A 21,571-nucleotide genomic window follows, 5' to 3' on the forward strand; every position below is an offset into this window, starting at 1 on the left:
GTTCAGGCCAGGAACTTATCCAGGTTTTGCTGAAAACTTAGACAGACTGCTTCAGGCTCTGAGGAGTCACGAATGATGCTGAGTTGTGTAATCCTGAGTGAATATCCCTCTTGTAATGCCAAGAAAATCACTGATGTAGAAGCTGAAGACAGTTGGATCTTGGTTGCTGCCTTGTCCTCAGGCCAAGCTCAACCATCTATCTTTGTGACAGGTATATCTCCAATCAGTGGAGAGTTTTCTATCTGATTCCCATTGACTCAATTTTTGCCGTGGCTCCTTGTTGCAAACATGATGGAATGCCGTCTTGCTGTCAAGAACAGTTACTCTCACCTCATCTCTGACACTCAGCTCTTTGCCCATATTTGGACCAAGGCTGCGATGAAATCAGGAAATAAATGGCTATGGCAGAACTCAAACTGCATCAGTGAGAAGTGCCACTTGATAGGTCTGTCATCATATCCTTCCATAATTTTATTGATGATGGCGAGTTCACTAAAGGGACAGTGATTGGCTGGGTTGGATTTATTCTGTTTGTTTGTGTGCAGTTCATAACTGAGTAATTTTCCAAATTGTTTTGTGGTTGCCTGCGTTGTAGCTGTACTGGAGCAATTTGATTGGACACACAGCTAGTTTTTTAGATTAGATTACATTACAGTGTGGAAACAGGCCCTTCGGCCCAACAAGTCCACACCGACCCGCCGAAGTGTAACCCACCCATACCCCTACATTTACCCCTTACCTAACACTACAGGCAATTTAGCATGGCCAATTCACCGAACCTGCACATCTTTGGACTGTGGGAGGAAACCAGAGCACCCGGAGGAAACCCACGCAGACACAGGGAGAACGTGCAAACTCCACACAGTCAATCGCCTGAGGCGGGAATTGAACCCGGGTCTCTGGCGCTGTGAGGCAGCAGTGCTAACCACTGTGCCACCGTGCCGCCCACTAGTTCTTGAAGACTAGTCAGAATGTTTTCAGGGTCCATAGGCTTTGTGCTATCCATTGTCTTCAGCCATTTGTTGATATCATGCAGAGTGAATCAAATTTTTTCAGGACCAATATCTATGATGTTTGGGAATGTAGAGGAGGGCAAAATAGATCACCCACTCAGCTCTTGGTGAAGGTGAAAGCGCCTACTTCGGCCTTGTCTTTTGTATTGGTGTTCTGCCTCCTCCATTGTTGAAGATGGAGATATTTATGGAACCTCTACCTCCTGATAATTTTGATTGTTCACTACCATTCATGGATGGATGTTGCAGGGTAATGATTGTGAAATCACTTTGCCTGCCTATTGCATGCAATTTTGATGGCCCATAAAGTCTCATGGATGCTGGCTTTGAGATGTTATATCTATTTGAATTCTGTCCAATTTAGCATGGTGGTCGTGCTACATAACATGACTGAGATTAATCTCCACATGAAGGCAGGATGTTGCCTTCACAAGAACTGTGTAGTGGTCCCTCTTACCAATGCAGCCATGGGCAGATGCATTTGCAGCAGGTAGGTGGATGAGGTGTAGTAAGTTTTTGCTTTTGGTTCCACACCACCTTTTCCTGATCCAGTTCAGCATCAATGCCCTTTTGGACTTGGCCAGCTCAACCAGTAACGATGATCCTAAGCCACTCTTGTGGATGGACTAAAATTCCCATGTCTACAGTGTAATCTGTGCTTTTTCCACTTTGTTCTTGTTGCATGGTGTTAAACATGGAGGAGTACTGATTGATCAGCTGAGGGCTGGGTGTAATGGTGTGTGGAATATGGAGATGTTAATCACCAAAACATTATCCTGCCACTGTTTGATCTGCCCCCATTGAGATTTCATGGCATCCAAGTGGATCGGGTATTTGTATGTGTGTGTATATAAATAATATATATCTATCTCTTGGTTAAGACTGAGAAACGTATGGTTCAGCCTGAGGTAGCCCAGAAAATTGGCTGGGTTGTTCCATATCCCATTTCAAACATCTTTTTAACACTAATGCATTTAAATTTGTGTTTGAAGCAACTAACGTTTCACTCAACAGTGCACATCCCATATTGAGCATTTACTCCTGGTGTGATCTTAAGACTTTGGTTTTTGTTTTGAATGCAGAAGAGTTGAGGAAGTGCAGCTGGTCTGGAATCCCAAGACAGGTCCGACCAATTACGTGGAAACTTCTTTCAGTAAGTGTATTTTTCCCTTAATATCCGAGATGTTCATGTGGAATGTAAATAAGTAGAATAATGAATTGTTTATGATTTTGTTTGTAAATCATTTTCTCTCTGTGCCCCCTCCCCTCAACCAGATCTTTGGCTAGGGTTTGAAACCATTTCCATTTTTTGTTTGGGAAGCTGGAGTTGCTTACTTCCAGGTTTAATTTCAGCTGAAAGTTTGAGAGGTTAAATTGTCTTTTGGTTCTGCAAATCAAACGTGTGACAGGAATGGAATTATCCAGTGTATCTAAACTTGTCCTGCACAGATGTTCACCAAAGTGATGGGGGAAGAGGGTTGTGCTGGACTTTGAAGCTGAGTCAACCTTCTTCGGTAGGTTTTCTGCCCAAGTCAAGCAGACTGCACAGTATTTTTAATTGACCAGACCGACTGCTAACTGGACTTAGCCCCTGGATAGCTCTGCAAAAGGGAGTATTATAAGTTTTTAGAAGTTGATCAGTGTGAACTGTTCAGTGTTGTTTAGTTAAGTATAGTTAAGTGATTAAACCTAAGCAATAATTTTGTGCATGTTAGGTGTGTTCCAAGTCTCACTCCCTGACAAGTTATATCCTTGCTTGAAAGAATTGCCACTCTACATTGTCAAACAGAAACATTTTGTTTCAGCGCATTTCTCAGTGATTTAACATTGAGTCTTTTAAACATGTTGGATATCTTTGTTGGTTAGCTAGTTAACAGACATGTGTATTGAGTATAACTATAAAACATAAAAATTTCCCCTCAAATTGGCATTTGATCTGGTTTGGTCATTTACAACAGTCGAGCAATAGAGAAAAATGACAGTCATAAAGTGAGAGAAGCTTTTGGGGTTCATGTTTTATTCCTTACTCAAAGCTTTGTTTGACTCTCGTGCTTAAAGCACAGTCATTAGGCCCATCACGTCTGCACTAGTCAGCAAACATCTGACTATACTAATCCTATTTTCCAGTCCTTGACTCCAAAGTCCTGACGACTCTCGCAACACTGGTTAAAAAAAATACTGCTTTAATGGTACGAGAGTTTCTGACTCAACCTCCCATTACAGGCAGTGAACTCCAGAATCAAAACACTTATTGGGGGGAAGAATTCTCCTCAACTTTCCTCTGAATCTTCTCCTCCTTACCTTAATGCTGTGTAGTACAGATCCTTTAGCCGGCACGACATCCTGGTTAGTCTCCTCTGAATTCCCTCTTGTGCAGTCACTATTTTTTTATTATGTGGTGACCAGAACTGCATGCAGTGGTCCAGCTGTTGCCTAACTAGGGTTTTATTCAGTTCCAGCATAGTCTTGTTGCTTTTGTGTAGTGTGTCTCAGCTAATAAAGGCAAGTATCCTATATGCCTTTTTAACCAGCTTGTCAACATGCCCTGCTATCTTCAGGGATCTGTCGATATGCACAGCAAGATCCCTTTCAACTTCTGTATTTTTGAGGGTCCTGCCATTCATGATGTAACCCCTTGTCTTGTTCACTATCCATGTGCATAATTTCTGTTTTCCAGGCTGAATTCCATTTATCACTGCTCTGCCTACCTAACCAGTCCATTCATATGTTCCTGCAATTTATGGAAATCCTCCTTACCATTTTTTAATCTACCAATTTTCTGCAGCTTCTTGATCACACTCCATATTGAGTTCTGTGTCATTCATATACCACAAACTGCAAGGGCCCCCATTGCCAAGCCATGGGGAATCCCACTGGGAACAGACTTCCAGTCACAGAAATATCCCTTCACAACATTTTGGTATTGGATGCCTGAATATCAAGTGATCCATTTTTAACACTGACTTTTCAAAGTGATGATGTTCTGTGTTTCTCTATAGTTATTTTTGGGATCTGTTGCAAAATTTTAGCAGTTTAACATAAACATTGGCATGTGCTTCATCTGATGTATACTTACCAAGTTGTGCAGAAATAGTTTGTTGTTGAGCGATTGTTCATGAAGATCAATGCTTCATAAGAATTTTTGTATTAGGCTTGTTGCAAAATCTACATGATAATGCTGCTTTCTTCCAGGATCTCAAACTTCTCATGTTTCCAGCACTGAAGTTGGTAACTTTCAGGTCAACAGCTCTTTCCAAATATGTGTATGGTGGTATTGCATTTTAGGCTTGGCATTGGTTATTATCAGGTTTTTGTTGCTTAATTACCTCTCATTTAAAAAAAAAATGCTGTATCTGTTGAGCAGTTGTCAAGTAATTAGTTACTTGAAGTGCTTTCCCCTCTCTTTTTTAGGATCATTATCATCTTTATCTTGAAAACAAACCTCTGCCCCTCACCATTGTAAACAGCTATCCCATTTGAAGCTCTCTTCCTTATAAAACTCCTTGAACACATTAGCACCTCCCAAATCTATGTCTATTCTCTCCACAACTCCTTGGCTGAATATCTCTAATCCAGTTTCCACCCTGCCATAGAACTAACACAACAGTTGGTAAAGCTACAAATGGTTTCTTGTCCTTCTTTGTCCTCTTCAGTATGTCTGGAGTCTTTGACACAGTTGAGCATGCAATTCCCTGCCATTACATCTCTACCGTCACCTAGCAGGGTAGGGCTGTAGTTATCTGGCTCTACTCATAGTCAGAGTTTAATCTGCAATGGTTTCACCTCAATCCCACAACATTGGCTCTGGATGTGTCTAAAACCACTCCTAATTCTCTCCTATCTCCTATTCTCGTGCTGTCTAGCGACGACAACATTTGAAAGCACAGGGTTAAGTTCCTCTTGTACATTAATAGCATCCAGGTTGTATGCCAACCAGTACCACTTCTCACTGCTCCATTCTCTTCAAAATAAGAGCATGCATTAAACATCCAATATCAAATGAGCAGAGATGTCAACACTTCCCCGCAGGTTATTGTTTTCAATCTCCACTACAAACTGTGTTTCTTCATTAATCAATCTGTCTCCCTCCATAACAACTATTTGAGGTTGATCTACACTGTTTGCTGTCATAATTTAACTGTGAGCTTAAGACTAAGTGTCCACATCATGACTAAAATTGCTTATATCTATGTCTGGAGCAATGCCTGACTTGGCCACTGCCTCAGCTCATCTGAAAACCTCTTCTATGCCTTTTGTTATTTTAAATTTGGTTTTCAAAAACACTGTCAGCTGGTTTTTGAACATTGAGGTAAACTAAATCTTTACTGCCTGTGTCATTGTTTACATTCAGTTCCTGTGCTCACCAACTTACTTGGACTGCTATTTGAACAACACTTCAGTTTTAAAACTCTCTCCTTCATTTTCAAATTTCTCCAAGACTTCCCCACTACCTATATCTAATCTTTTCAATGTCATTTTACAGCTACGTGTTCCTTTGATTCTGGACTCTTGAAATTTCCTGAGTTTAATTGCTCTATCATTGACTGCCGCTTTCAGCTGCCAAAGGTAGAACATCTGGAATTCCCACCTAAACCTCTCCTTCCCTAAACTTTACTCCCTTCCTTTCAGATGCTCATTGATATATACATATTTTTAGTTGCTTGTTAGAAAGAATTTAAGTATCACTGGAAAGAAAAAAGACATTTTGTCCAAGCATTTCATCTTGCACTTATCAGGACAATTTGCGAGAAAACTTAATACAGGGAAAATCCAGCATTTAAATTGTCTGAGAGGAGACTGCTGATTTGTTGGACCTTTGCCAAGTTTTCCCATCTTTCCAAAGTGCCAGCACAGATTTGGGCACACTACTTTAGTTGAGGCCGAGCCAGTGTTTTGTAAAGGCCTATATTACTTCAAGTCATAGAGTAGTAGAGGTATACAGCATGGAAACAGACCCTTCGGTCCAACACATCCATGCCGACCAGATATCCCAACCCAATCTAGTGCCACCTGCCAGCACCCGGCCCATATCCCTCCAAATCCTTCCCATTCATATACCCATCCAAATGCCTCTTAAATGTTGCAACTGTACCAGCCTCCACCACTTCCTCTGCCAGCTCATTCCATATCTGTACCACCCTCTGCATAAAAAAGTTGCCCATTCGGTCTCTTTTATATCTTTCCCCTCTCACCCTAAACCTATGCCCTATAGTTCTGGACTCCCTCACCCCAGGGAAAAGACTTTATGAACTTCTTTGCTTTTGAACTGTATTCTTCCATTTATAAAGTCCAGGATCCTATAGGCTTCTTAATATTTTTCTCAACCTGCCATGCTGCATGTATCCTAAGATCTTTCTGCTCCTGCGCTCGCTTTAAAATTTTACTCCTTATATTTCCTTTCCTCATTCTTCATGCCAAAATATGTCACTTCACAGTTCTGAACAAGAATAAAGAATAGGTCAGCATAGGAACAGGCCCTTTGGCCAACCAAGCTTGCATCGATATATGATGTCTTTCTAAACTAAAAACATTTTGCATTCATATCATCCTATTCCCTGTCAATTCATGTGTCAGTCAAGATGTTACTGTATCTGCTACCATCTCCTCTGGCAGCATGTTCCAGTTACTTATCATCCTCTGTGTTTTTGTTTTAAAAAAAAGAGCTACCCCTCACATCTCTTTTAAACTTATCCCCCTTTTACCTTAAACCTACGTCCCCGAGCAGTTGACACTTCTATTCTGTCCAAAGACTGTCCAAATATCTACTCCATCCATGTCTCTGTTAATTTTGTAAATTTCTGTCAAGTTGCCCCTCAGCCTCTGACATTCAAGTAAAAACAAAGCAAGTTTATTCAATCTCTCCCCACAGCTAATACCCTGCAAATCAGGCAACATCTTGGTAAACATCTTCTGTATCCTGTCCAAAGCCTCCAAATCCTTCTGGTTGTGTGGTGACTAGAATTGTAGTTAGGACACATTTGGAGTTTTTGTGATCTGAAGAGAAACCAGAGTATACTATTAAGTATAGTTCAATACAGTTGCAACATGACTTGCCTATGTTATTCTTTATGCCCTGACTGATGGAGGCAAGCAAGCCATACACATCCTTGACCACCTTTTCCACTTGTGTTGCCATTTTCAAGCAACTGTAGTTCTGTTCACTTTGATCCCTCTGCATATTAGTGATTCTAAGGGTTCTCTCATTTGCTCTGTACCTCCCTCTGCATTAGAACTTCCAAAATGCATCACCTTACATTTGTTTCGATTAAGATCCACCTGCCATTTCTCATTCGAAGTCTTCAGATTGCCTACAACCTGTAGCCTCCTTCTCACTATCCACTACTCTCCCAGTCTTTGAGTCAACTGCAAACTTAATCAGACCATCTCCATTCTCCTCAAAGTCATTTATATATGCATGTTACAAACGACAAGGGTATTGAAGTTCATCTGCTATGGTCATCAAATTCTGAGAAAATTGCGGTACAGGTTAATTTTTGTCAGTTTGGTTGACCGATTATACCTGATCTATTCATTTGTTCTTTTAGAGATTCGTATCTGTGTTCTTGAGTACTTTCTGTTGCACTTCAGATTTCTAGCACTTGTAGTTTATTTCCTTTAAATGTATACAAAGCACTGGATAACTTTGTCTGGTGTTTTTGTCTTAATACATCCCCCATCGATAGCAACAGACCATTCTTTCTGGTTGCTTTGTTGAGAATGTTAAAAATTCACAGGTTGGACTATACCTGGTGCTGTGTGAGTTTTAACTTTGTCCACCCCAGTTTAATATTGGTGCTGGCACCTCCACATGTTTATTGAGAATGACTGAAAAAAGTTTGGATACAAGATAAATGGGAATACTTCTATTCATCTTTTCTGTCTGAATGTAGTTTAGTCTTTTGGGGATGGTACTCATTTTGCACTGTTACCAAGTACTTATTAAATGACTGCTTTTGAGTGAAAGTGTTTTTGTGAACAACTACTGCACAACGGAGAAGTTTAAAATCATATTTGAGCTATTTAGGTTTAATGGTCTAATGTACATAACTTGTGATTTTTTTTAGTTGATCACAGATTTCTTTTGTTGCTTTTCAGTTACTGATTAGATTTCAGAGCTTTGTAGACTTGAATTTGGTTTTTAAAATGTGGTACAGAAAATACAGACAGAAAAGCTTCCTTGGATGTCATTGAAAAGCAATTTCAAGATGTGTGTGTGACACATCTCATATCTGAAGAGCATACTTGCTGAATGCTTTGTGCTGTGTCTTTTAAAGTTTCCTGCCAACTTTATTTGAATGATGAATTCCACTAATATATAATGATGTATTACAGTTTATGTCGGTGCAGCTGTGAATTTCAATGGAGTAATTAAGAGGCACCTTATAACTAGGTGTTTGAGAGCAGTGATAAAGGACGGCAGGTGGATTGCTGGTGTCATCTGTCGAAGTTGAAATCTGCCTTTATCAAAGGAAGTGACAATGTGCTGATAAATAATCCTGGCAGATCCTAATGGGTAAAATGATTGGGAGAGTTTTAAATTTTTTTCAAGCTCTCAATTGAATGAGGCAATCCAGAAGCTGCATTAACAGTTTGATATAGTACTGTCATCTTCGTTCATTATCCAGTATGTAGTTGGCTATGTTTAAAATTTTCTATTTGATTTCCTTTGATAGAAATTAGAAGTTCTGTTCAAGATTTTCAAAATTGAAATACTAAATCATGAGTAATTACTTGAGGGTAACGGGTAGGCATGTTGAGCTGTATATTTGGTACAACTGGTATTATTTCTTCTGAAATATATACATTTCCTTTACTTGAAACAAGGAATTTGGATGCAATATCATATTTCCTTTAATTCTGTTTAAAATTTGGTTCTGAAAATGAGGTCGTCCAGTACTGATGTTTATCATTGAGTGTCTTGACCAGCATTCAAAAGGTTTACAATATTAATGTAAAAACTGAACTTCTCCTATGGTTAAGTGGCTAAATGCTCCACATTATATCATATTGAGTTATTCAGTTCAGCATGTCAAGTTTTGATTCCAGATTTTTGCACATCTGATTAATGAAAAGTGGTTGCGTGACGTAAAACTTAATGTTCATATGGAAGTTGAAGAGTAATAAGGAATTCATGGAGGTTATTTGACTATCTGATGATCCCTGGTGGAAATTGAAATTATGTTTGAGACTGTATGTGGACTGAAGGGCACTTGTGTGTTTGAGTAATCCTGCATGTGTGCATGCATGAGCATGTTGGCTGTTGTGCTGCTGGAGAATGTAGGTGCTTGCCATTAGCAGAGTCCAGCAAACAAGGACATTTGAATTATTTTATAAAATTAGGTATTTCTGGCAAGCCCTATATAGTTATTTTTATTCAGTTTGTTTAGATATGCTGTGGCTTCCAGAAGTTGAACCTGGACCTTCTTCCTCAGAGGTTTGGACATTACCACTGCAACACAAGACTCTTGGAAACCCTAAGTAGACTGTCCATCTTTGTCTGGATTCTATGCTGATGCTGAACCATGCATAACTGCTGCAAACATTTTTCTTACCTGCTGGACTGCCTGCTACTTCAGACTGAATATGCTTGGAGAAAGAAAATAAGAGAGTCCATATTATAGTAGTCTTCAAAATTTATTGGTAATGTAGATGTAAGTGGCCTATTTAAACTGGCCTGAATGTGTGTGAAAAATAAATGAGTAAGTAATTACTGTTCTTGAGATAAGACTTCAGGTTAGGCTGAATTTTGGAAAAAAATTGAGGACCTAACAATAGACTAACAGTTAAAACTGCTTTTAAAAAACACTGAAAAGCTAAGATGAGTGGCTAAGAAACACTGCAAATCACAACTAAACGCAAGTAGGAAAAAAACTGTTGCACTAAATCAGGAAATTTTACTTCATTGAGATCTGGGTTGGATTAAAGATGTCTCAAGATTTTGGGAGGAGGTAAGAAGATGAACAATGAGAAATTCCACAAGTATATATTCTGGAGAAGAACCTAGAGTACATTTATTCAATTATTAATTTTTAATCACCTGGAATCTGGAGAAGATATGCATATCAGATGAACTAGTTGTCATTCAAAAGACACAAAAGCACTGTTCAGACAAGTGTTGATCATAGTATTGCTGAATGAAGGAAAGAAGGAAATATTGCTCTGAAGTGAAAAGTTCAAAGCCAATGGTAAAAGAACTAGAAAGAGGAGGAAGAGAAAGGAATCTCTGATGAGATTGCAGGATTTTTCTAATGTCCTTTGACTATGTGGTTGCAATGTTGCAACTTGTCTATAATGCTCTTGTCTAAACTTGGATGTGCTCATAAAACAGCAAAAGAATGGCATTCAGGGAAACAAGGTCTTGAAGGTCATTTTAGCAATGTGAGAGACTCAGTCACTCCATTTGAAATTGCAAGAAATAGGGATGGAGAATGTCAGTTTTCATGTAGAATGACCAAGTGTGAAACCTTTGAAGATCAGATGTGGTAAATGTTGTTAAACTTTGTGGAGAAATGACAAAATTGAGGTGACTTATAGTCTTTTAACTCTTACTGAGAGCCAACTTAGATCAGGAATAGTTCTGTCATAACTTTTGTTTGTTGAGTTCAAGCTAGCCAATTTTATAATGCTCAATTTGGATTTGCAAGATTTATGCAACCATCCATAGGAGAAAAAGTTGCCCCAGAAGATTGCCTTCATCCAGATAGCCTACATAATTTCAATAAGCCTTAGCTATGCTTATTGAAAAGTTACGGAGCCAACCACATGCATGGGCCAACCACATGCATTGGCCAAATCTAAGATATATATCTTAGATTTTTTTTTAGGTGCAGGTTTTCTTTCTTCAGAAAATACACTTCCCCACGTATTGAAGTGTATAAGACATTAGGGTTTGTTTCAGTTGTGACAGAAAAAATTAAAATTAGATGGTTTACTAATTTTTCCATGTTATTAACAAAATATACTTTACGTGAATAAGTATATGGATATACTAAAATTATCAAAAGGTATCTTACCACATCTGTTAGAATATAGTTTGATGTCACATAGCTATTAGAGAATATGTAAGTATATCTAAGAATAAAATATCTAACATTGTCTAAGAATAGAATATCCATCAACTTTTATAGATTTCCCTAAATCCCCAAGTGAGTAAGCTATCTTCTCCCAATATAAGAAAATATCTTTTGAGAATTATTACCTGAGGATTTCCAATACTTCTGAAATTTTAATGAAAGGGAATTTGTCAAAATATTATTTTGACCCTTGTTTTGCTAATGTGGTTCTTGCTTCAACCCACTTTGAAAGATGGGGAATGTGGTGGGGTGATAAAGGTTTTTTTTAAAAAATTGATCTATGTAAGTTTTAAGGTTTGGTAAAATTGTTGAATATTTGATCAGGATACAGTTTGAAAATTGAAATAGTGTACATGATGTCTTTTGAGATGCTAGGATGCTTAAAATCTCATTTGAAGGGTTCTGTTGGTCGGGGAAGTAACATCTGGGAGTGGTGATAGATATGTCTGGACTATTTCATATATTCACCTAAATGTAAGGGAGCTTAACAAATGTAAATGGACTCATTTAAATCCATGGTTTAATTGGGTTATGTAATTATCTTTTGGTCATGTTTCTGCTATCGCAAAGCTTGCTTCGTAACTTCTGTCAAAAACGTGTTTTGTAATCTATATTGCAAGTATAACCAAAAGAGTTTTTATCAATATTAGTCTTAATGTCATCCTTAGTGAAACACTAACTAAAGTACTTTTTGAGGCTGTAGTGCTTAAGATTATAGTTACTATGTTAAACCCAGTGTCATATTGATATAGAGAAGCACGACTGTTAACCTCACATTTAGTTTCACTTCACAAAGTAGTTTTAATTTTTATTAGTGGAAAAATGTTTGAATCTAACCTGACAGATTGTTAACTTCAGTCACAGGCTCTGGATGTTTGAACATACTTTTGAGGGCAATTCGTGGCTTTGCTGCAGGGCTAGGCAAATGGGCCTTCAAGAAATAGAAGCTGGAGTTGGCCCATGCATGTGGTTGGCTCCGTAACTTTATCTATGTTTGTATGATCCTGAACATATAACAAGAGCGTTTGTTGTTCATTAGTGCAGTCAGTTTTGCTATGACGTGGTAGTTCCGTTCTTGTACAATCCCGTGGTATAAGAAAATCGCCTGATAGCACTATTTAAACTGATAGGGCAGGAATCATGTTATAACCAATACATGCTTTAAATGTTTGCGCTTTAGAAACAGTGTCGTCAATCACATTTACTCTGAATCGCATTAATGAAACGTAGATTATAACAGAATGACCTGTAGCTTGAGGAATTCCACAACTGATGGGTATCATGGAGACTGGAGTGTATTGTATTTAAGTTAATGCACTTCATTCCTTCTTTAATTTTGTTTCTTCTTAGTTGTGCCCTCTTTAGTTTTTATTTGATACTAGGGCAAAGGAGTGCTGCCTTTCTAGCTTATTTCAGAAAAGTAAGTGTTTTCTTTGCTGCAGATTGAGTTAGTCTTTGTAAGTTTTGTGCTGGTGTGATTCAAATTAGGAACTGAGAGTTAAGGTGGATTGTAAGGTTTTTTTTAACCCTTGCATTAGTTACGGTCATTGCTGGCAAGAATTTCTGGCTCTTCCCATTTGGTGTTCAAGAACTTCAATGCTGCACAAACCTAAACAACATGCAGTTAGAATAATGGCTTCTCCTATTCCTCTTTTTCCTTGACAATACCCAGTTTATGAGGATTGCTCTTATAATTAAGGAATTGTTTTTTTTAAAGTTGCATATTGCTGTCTGTTTTTTGAATGACTCTGTTTATTGTATCTGGAACATAGAACACAGAACAGAACAGGCCCTTTGGCCCTTGATGTTGCACCAACCTGTGAACTAATTGAAGCCCATCCCCCAACACTATCCCATCATTATCCATGTGCTTATCCAAGGACTGTTTAAATGCCACTAATGTGGCTGAGTTAATTACATTGGCAGGCTGGGCATTCCACACCCTTACCACTCTGAGTAAAGAACTTGCCTCTGACATCTGTCTTTAATCTATCACCCTTCAATTTGTAGCTATGCCCCCTCGTACAAGCCAATGTCATTATCCAAGGAAAATGACTCTCACTGTCCACCCTATCTCATCTTCTGATCATCTTGGGTGTCTCTATTAAATCCCCTCTTAGCCGCCTTCTCTCCTATGAGAACAGACCCAAGTCCCTCAGCCTTTCCTCATAAGACCTTCCCTCCAGACCAGGCAACGTCCTGGTAAATCTCCTCTGTACCTTTTCCAATGCTTCCACATCCTTCCTGTAATGGGGCAACCAGAATTGTACACAATATTCGAAGTGAGGCTGCAATTAACGTTTTGTACAATTACAGCATGACATCACTGCTCTGGACCTCAATCCCTCGAATAAAACCTAACACACCATATGCCGCCTTAACAGCACTATCAGCCTGGGTGGCAACTTTCAGGGATCTATGTACGTGGACACCAAGATCCCCCTGCACATCCACACTACCGAGAATCTTTCCATTGACCCAGTATTTTGCCTTCCTGTTATTCTTCCCAATGTAAATCACCTCATATTTATCTGCATTAAACTCCATTTGCCAACTCTCAGCCCAATTCTGCAGTTTATCCGAGTCACCCTGCAACCTGCAACATTGTTTTACACTATCTATCACTCCACCGACTTTAGTGTCATCTGCAAACTTACTAACCCGTCCACGTATGCCTGCATCCAAGTCATTTATAAAAATGACAAACATTAGTGGTCCCAAAACAGATTCTTGTGGCACACCACTAGTAACCTAACTCTAGGTTGAATACTTTCTATCAACCACCACTCGCTGCCTTCTTACAGAAAGCCAGTTTGCTAAATCACCCTCAATCCCATGCCCCTGCATTTTCTCCGAAAGCCTATCATGTGGAACTTTATCAAAGGCTTTACTGAAATCCATGTACACCATGTCAACTGCCCTACCCTCATCCATATGCTTGGTCACCTTTTCAAAAAACTGAGGATTATGACACATGATCTGCCCTTGATGAAACCCTTTTGACTATCTCCAGTCAAATTGTTGCTTGCTCGATGATTATAAATCCTATCTCTTGTAATCCTTTCCAAAACGTTTCCTATAACAGACATAAGGCTCACTGGTCTATAATTACCTGGGTCATCTCTACTTGCCTTCTTGAACAAAGGCAAGGGAACATCAAAAAAGGAACTTGATAAAAGTAGCAAAATAGATGAACATTTCAAATTGCTTAACCTTCTCTAGGAGAAAAATATTCTGCCAAGTGTTTGGAAGTGGTAATTAGGGCTGCATCAGTACTCAAACATCTGAGGAAATTTTTTTGTACTTTCTGCAGAAGGTTTTCCAAAATCTTTAACCAAATTGATCTGCACATATATTCTCATATATAATGTATGTAAAATATATTCTCCCTCATCAACAATAACTTATATTTATGTGTTGGCCTGGACTTGGCAGTTAGTGAATGAACAATGAGGATAATGGACCAAAGACAACTCGCAATCATTAAATGTCTGTAACAGGGTGTCATCATCTAACACCAATCACTGAGAACAAAATACGCCACACGGTGTCTCCTCAATCGACCTGATTGAAGAATTGTCACTAAGCGATGTAGTGTAAAAACCAAAAGTTATAAGTTGGAGTGTTTAACCTAATGTAAAATCATGTATTGTAGGCAAAAAGGAGATAAGGAATTCTGTGATAAATGATAAGAGACAAAGAAAAGTGAAAACTTGCATGTTGTAAATCTCCATTAAAAATTAAAATTTGAGATTCCACTCTTGCAAAAAAGATTATTTCATTGGCTTTAATAATATTTTTAAGTGTTTAGTTTTGCAAGCCCTTGTTGTTTTTCTGATGGGTTTAATGGGTAACCAGTGAGTAAGGACAGCACTGTCACATCATTTCAATGATTTTAATCCTTAGTTTGGTCAAGAGACTTAAAAGGGGTTTAGTTGGTGGGAGAGTGGAAGGTGGATCTTGGCACAGGTAGCTGATAGCCTCAATCTTAGAAACAAAGAAGACAAGCTATTTGCACTTGTTGTTGAAGGTGATGGTGTTCGTTGATTGCACAATGCTCAGAATCATTCACAACTCCTCATACTGAAGCCAGTGTTCAAGTGTAACAATACCTGCTTGAACTGATAAATACCAAATCACGTTTGTGCCATACAGTGCCTGACAGTAATTATCTCAAAGAAAAAAAAAACACTTTTTCCCTTGACTTTAAATAGTATTGTTATCATTGAACTCTTTCTCCACTTTAAACATCTTGGGTGTTGATGTTGACCAGAAACTAAGTTTTATCACTCTGTATAAATACAATGCTTACAAGGGAAGGTAACAGACCTGGAATTCTGAGATGGATAACTCACCACCTGACTCCAAAAACTCTTCACATCAATTATAAAACAGAAATTGGAAATGTAATGGAATGTTCTTCAATTGTCTGGATGAGTGTGGCTCCAACACCATTCAAGATTTTCAACATTATCCAGTGCAAAACAGCCAATTTGATTGTCTCCCCATTCACTACCTTAAACATTGACTGTCTCTACCACCAATGCGCACTGGCAGCATAAAAGCTGCACTAAGTTTCCTTTCACATCTTTTAAAAGAGTCACTTTATCAACTGTTACGACATGAGGTAAACCCTCCTGCTTAATTTAAACCAGCAACATGGAAAAAATGTATCCTGTGCAGTAATCTGTGAAAACTCAAGATGCCAAGAACTATTTTTAAAGTAAAAATAAACAACTTTATTTCTTAAAATACAACAGAGAAATAATTAACTTATAACTATTTACAACTCCTTTCTCTAACCTATCTTTTACTTTCCCCTCTACAATACTGGTCTGATAAAAATCCAGTTACAGGTTACAAAACAAAACTATTTATCTCAAAACCAGACAGCTTTCAGTTCTTCTTTGTATTCCTGTGTCTTTTCTTCTTGGGGATTCTGCTTCACAGGTTACTGATCGATAAAGACACCTTTAAGAGAGTTATTTTTCAGGCAGTCTTTATATGCTGGTGGCTTGGCAGTTCTCTTCTCCACTGTTTGCTTTTCCCTGATCTTATCCCAAAGTATTGTACTGTGTCATTGGCTTTTAAGATTGTCAATATACTAAATTCAAACTTGATTGGAATTGGTATTTTTAGGGGTATAATTTAAACCGATTGGCCTAATTTGAATCTGTTGAGTCGTTTCCAGGCAACCCACCTCATCTAGCTTTCGACCAAGTGTTACATTGTTACCTTATTGAGAATACTTTGTGCTGTCATGTAGTTCTGCTAGCTTCTAACTCTCTTAAAGGTACACTACATTCATAACACAACTGGAAGGACAAAAGTAGCAGATGCATGGGAGCATCACCTCGACAAGTTCAGTTCTGAGCCCCATACCATCCTGACTTCACATTCTATTGCTGTTCCTCCATTGTTGGCTCAAAATGGTCAAGCCCCTTTCCCATCAGCACTGTGCATGCATGTGCACCAATTGAATGATAATGGTTAAAGAAGTCTGTTCATAACCATCTTCTCAAGGACATTTAGGGATAAGCAGCTATGCTGATCTTGCCAAAAATTTCTACATCACATGACAAAAAAAGTTGTGGATATGAAGCAAGGCCATGGAGGAACTTATTGATGAAATTGATGTTGTGGATGGGAACTCATATCTGAAGTGGTTGGGTGGGTGGAGATTTGGTGGGAGAGCGAATTTACTGGAGGTAGTCTGTCTGCTTTCAAAAAAAAAGGAGGAATGAAACTCTGAAAACCAATGTGTACTGTGCTGTGACAGCAGAGACAAAAGCACTGGAGAATGTATTAAACACCCAGTGGTTAATGTCAGGTATAATTTGTAGATTTGGACCAAATCTTTTTGTTGCCACACGAAGGGTTGGACCAGGGAGTTCAATTTTTGTTTGCTCAAAAAAGTTGACATTTTGTAGGTCAAAAACATCCGGAAAAGTTCCGAAAATAATATGCATAAGATCGTGTTGAACACAGAAGTCAGAGGAAACATGTCATAAAGGGAGCATTGGACAGTAAAATGAGTAAGGTCCCAATATGGCTCTCTCAGTGAAGAGGCTGTGGAGTAATTAGCACTGTTCTTTTTCAATGAAGCAGATTAGTCCCATTTGAAGGAATCTTCTAAAGCCTTGGGTTGAAAATGACTTCATATGTTGATTCTCTTCGCAAATGTCCATAGTTTAGATCAAATTAATTGTTTGAGCTGCAAGTAATTTGTTTGTTCAACTTCATGTTCACTGGATGCAAATATACTCGTTTGCTGTGCTTTATTTTCAGGGTTACTTACCTGCAAATGCAGAAAGGAGAGAAAGCACATTACAGCGGAAGCGAGCGGAGTACTTTGCTTTTATCGAACAATATTACGACTCTAGAAATGATGAGCACCATCAAGATACTTATAGACAGGTATTTCAATTGAAAATGTTTTGTTGCACCTTTTCTGAGTGAAATATAAATGTTGTGTATGTAATTTGTCGCCACCTTTCTCATTGTTAAAAATCACACAACACCAGGTTATAGTCCAACAGGTTTAATTGGAAGCACACTAGCTTTCGGAGCACTTCCAATTAAACCTGTTGGACTATAACCTGGTGTTGTGTGATTTTTAACTTTGTACACCCCAGTCCAACACCGGCATCTCCGAATCATTTCTCATTGTTAACCTCTTGTGGTTAAAAGTTTGCATTTACGGTTGAATTTAACATCTCAGCAAGAACTTGTAACTATACAGTGCCTTCAGGGTAGGTTGCAATGATGGTCTGGGCGCTACTGCATATCAATGTGACCAGTGGTGATGGATGAAGACAACTTGATGTGGTTTCGGAAATAAGCAGCTGATTTTTGGATGAGCTCAAGCTTTGGGAGGGCAGAAATTCGGAATAGTTAATTCTGGAACTAACAAAAACATAGGTAAGTTTTCAGTAGCAAGTAGGCGCAAACACAAAACCAGCCTTGTCACAGCGGTTCACAGAGGCGATTTTTGTGATAGAACGAAAGAATCAGAAGCTCAGCTTGAGATCGAATTGAAGATCGAGACTGTTAATACTGTACGTCAAGCAGAGCTCTATTTCGATATCATTTCGAGTCTGATTCCCAAGTTGGAGTTAGATTTCAAAGTTGTAATGATCTTGAAGTTTTCAAAGTATGGTAAATGTTGCTATGACTACACCAACAATACGCTGAGCAAATGCTTAGTAAGATATGGATGACACACATGATTATGGGGAGGTTCACATGATTGCAATAGTCTAATGTAGTCAACATGTAAAATTGCTTTGAACTATTAAGTCACTTGTGGTTCAATAAGGCCAACCACCATACTCTGAATGTAATCACCTTTCAATCAGAATATTTTCACTCAAAATATTAAATTTAAAATTGGACTCTTCGATTACCAATCAAGGAGGACATATTTCTTCAAGTGCAGTGTTTCTCACACTATTTCAACTAAAGGCAAACTGTGTTCCATTTCCCATGTCTTGCAAAATATTATGAAAAGTGAAGTTTATTTTTATTAGCAATGGCTGCATTAAAGTGAGCAGAAAAATTTGCTCAGAATTTGCTGCAGTTGCACAGGTAGACTTAATGCCATTTCATGCCTGACAAAAATTGACACTCTTAGATGTTCATTTCGTATGTTGGAGTAATGATTGGACTGCAAGTTAGTATTTAAGAGCCATTAGATTTTTGATATTTAGGTTCAGAAAATGGAAAAATGTTTCAGACAACTTTTTCCTGAAACTTCACTGTTTTTCTAAACCATCAGATTGCCATAGATATTCCTCGTATGACTCCTGAGAGTTTAATACTACAACCAAAAGTAAGAGAGGTAAGAGCTTTTGGAAATAAAGTAAATAAAATATTTTCCCTGCCTCATCCATCAGTTTCACAACTAAAACTTTAGTGGATGGCTGTATGATTTGTTTTTTGCAGAGCTGGGTTTATCATTTGACCAATTGTTTTACTTAAAGTCAACGTGATGTATTGTTTGTCATACTTCAAAATTGGTATAAATATTACATTATTTAACATGTATTAATGATGAAATATGATTTGAGAGTCATCCACAAAATTAGTACAGGACTGCCTATTTGAGGTTGATTTGATAAATTAATTTTTTCTTTCTGACCAGTTGTCATTCTAAAGACTAAACTACAGGTCAGAGGTCAAGCACAAGAACTGTCTCTCTGCTTTTAGTAACACTGACCTATGTGGCAGTCTGACATGCTGGTGTTGGTAGGAAAATTGCAGTTCTGGATCAGCCTGCTCCACTTCGCCGAAATTGCAATACCCTGTGCTACATCTATCATAATTTTGGTTGGTGTAAATTTCTATGAATGGATAATTTCAATTGATAATGGACATTCTCATTGAATTCAGGGTATGACCACAGAATGAAGCTCAGATTTAGAGAAACCTTTTCTATGTTTTAACTGTGCTTGGGACATGTCTTCCCCCATTTACTATCTCAGTTTGAGTAAAAAGAATATTTGAGAGCTGTTTTGCTGATTGCAAATTGTACGCCTTTGGATTTTGTTGTATTAGTACTGCAAGCATTGAAGAGTGTATTGCCTGCTTTGAATAGCAAAGCCATGGAAGCTTTGGTTTATTGTGCCTTTTCGGCAGGAAATGGAGAAAGCAGAATGTGTCTGTTAGTGTCACTTATCAATCTGCAACTGTTATCAGTATCCCCCCAGAATAGTTGGATCTTCGCAATTTGTTTAAAAAAAAAATGGAAGATGATCTCTTCCACTACCAGAGGTGTCTTTGGGGCCGTAGACAGTTTCCATTATGGGTTAGTTGTAGAAAATGGAAGAGTAGTTATTATTAGGCTTTATGTTGTCCTTTGGAGCATAAAGATACCACTTTGGAAGCAGAACTCTACCTTTTAATGCTGTTGATTTATATGAGCAAGTGGATGAGTGACAGCAAAGCTAACATTTCACGAAGAATGCAATTACAAAGTAAGATAGGAAATGTAGCTTTAAACCTTCATTTTTACCTTGAATTCCAAGAACTAACTTGGGAGTATTTCCTCTTACTAAAATTATCACTTAATTTCCCCTGTATATAAATGCGTGCATACGTACATGCATATGTGTGCACTTTTTGTGTAGAAATTGACAAACTTTATAGTTGAATGATGGACGAAGTTCACTATTGGACTTGCAGTTTACAGGTTCCAGTTTTCGATGTTCAGTTAACAATCAGAATCATGCTAAGCAGGAAGATTGCATTTCAAAATGAAGCAAAAAAGATACTCTGCTGTCAACCGTTTGCAATTTTATTTTCTGTCAAAGTGATGTGGAAAACCTATGTTGTTGTACTCACCTGAAGTAAAGGAAAAAATGATCAAATGCAGTTCAAGAAAAAAAAACAATTTCCAGTGGAAATCTGGATCCAGGTCAGAATGGTACTGCTCCTTTGCTTTGTCCTTGCCCATCAAATTTATTCTAATGTACACGTGCTTTTATCGTCTGTTGATACAGCACGTAACTTATCCTTGATATTTTTGTAATTTTGTGATATATTCTCAGAATGCTTTCAGAGTATCAGAACATTTTCTAATTGTGCAGTACGTGGATGATTCTTGAAACTGTTTTGTATGAAAATGATTGGAATATGTACATACTTATGAAGTATTGGTATTTTTGATTTACTCAGCTCTGCAAACACAGCAGGCATGACCAAAGCTTGGATTCCGAGTTGTTAGGTTGGTTCTGTTGCTAAATGTATTCAAGGAAGATTTAACCTTGAATTGTGACTCCTCAAAATTTTGAGCATTCCTGAAAACGGAACTACATTCCACAGCTTGGAATCCTTGGCTTTGAGCCCCAGCTAAACGCTAGCAATTGTCTTGACTGGCTGCACCACTCGTAATAATTTGGCCTCTGCTACTTGTTTTCTCTTTATTCACAGATTCATATTGATATTCCAAGAACTAATCCTCTTATTCCTCTCTTTCAACAAGCTTCTGTGCAAAAGGTGAGAAAATTGATAAATGATCGACCAGTGGTGCTTGAGTGGTGTAATGAGAAGAAACACTGATTCCACTGTATAATTCACTCTCTTAGCTAACTAGTTAGAAATTCACACTTGTGTGAGTATTTGATTATCGCTTGCGTTGAGCAAACTTGGAAAAAGCTGAATAGTGTTAACCTACCCTGTTCCATTTCATTTTGGCTGGAGAATCAAGTTGATCTTGCACTTCTTCATTCACTGCTGGTCTATCGAGCTGCCTGCTGCACATGACACTTTCCATAATATTGGCAATGTTAACTTAAATAAACATTCTAACTAGTGCATCAACTCATTGAACTAAATTAGAAGGTTAAAATTACAGTTTATGCCTTTCTTCACTTGATTAATTTGACCTTGACACTAGTTTTACAGTAAAAATAAACCAAGTTATGTTTTTATGTTTGTTCCTTTATTTGTTTTTTTTATTTCTACTGTTGGTGACTTAAGATGTGG

General features: G+C 38.1%; 1 protein-coding gene across 7 annotated transcripts in view; it reads left to right on the forward strand.

Annotated features, from left to right (window-relative positions):
• Positions 1-21,571, forward strand: part of tbc1d22a (TBC1 domain family, member 22a) — a 402,297-nt gene that overhangs the window by 90,907 nt on the left and 289,819 nt on the right. For 4 of the 7 annotated variants that reach the window (XM_043713707.1, XM_043713705.1, XM_043713710.1 and 1 more), the window contains exons 5-8: positions 2,096-2,166; positions 17,375-17,503; positions 18,864-18,926; positions 21,017-21,082. In XM_043713707.1, the coding sequence (XP_043569642.1) occupies positions 2,096-2,166; positions 17,375-17,503; positions 18,864-18,926; positions 21,017-21,082 (329 nt within the window). The remainder of the gene's footprint in view (positions 1-2,095; positions 2,167-17,374; positions 17,504-18,863; positions 18,927-21,016; positions 21,083-21,571) is intronic. The other 3 variants (XM_043713708.1, XM_043713709.1, XM_043713711.1) reach the window with 3 other exon arrangements.

Source organism: Chiloscyllium plagiosum, chromosome 23 (genome assembly GCF_004010195.1).
Source record: "Chiloscyllium plagiosum isolate BGI_BamShark_2017 chromosome 23, ASM401019v2, whole genome shotgun sequence".
NCBI lineage: Eukaryota > Metazoa > Chordata > Chondrichthyes > Orectolobiformes > Hemiscylliidae > Chiloscyllium > Chiloscyllium plagiosum.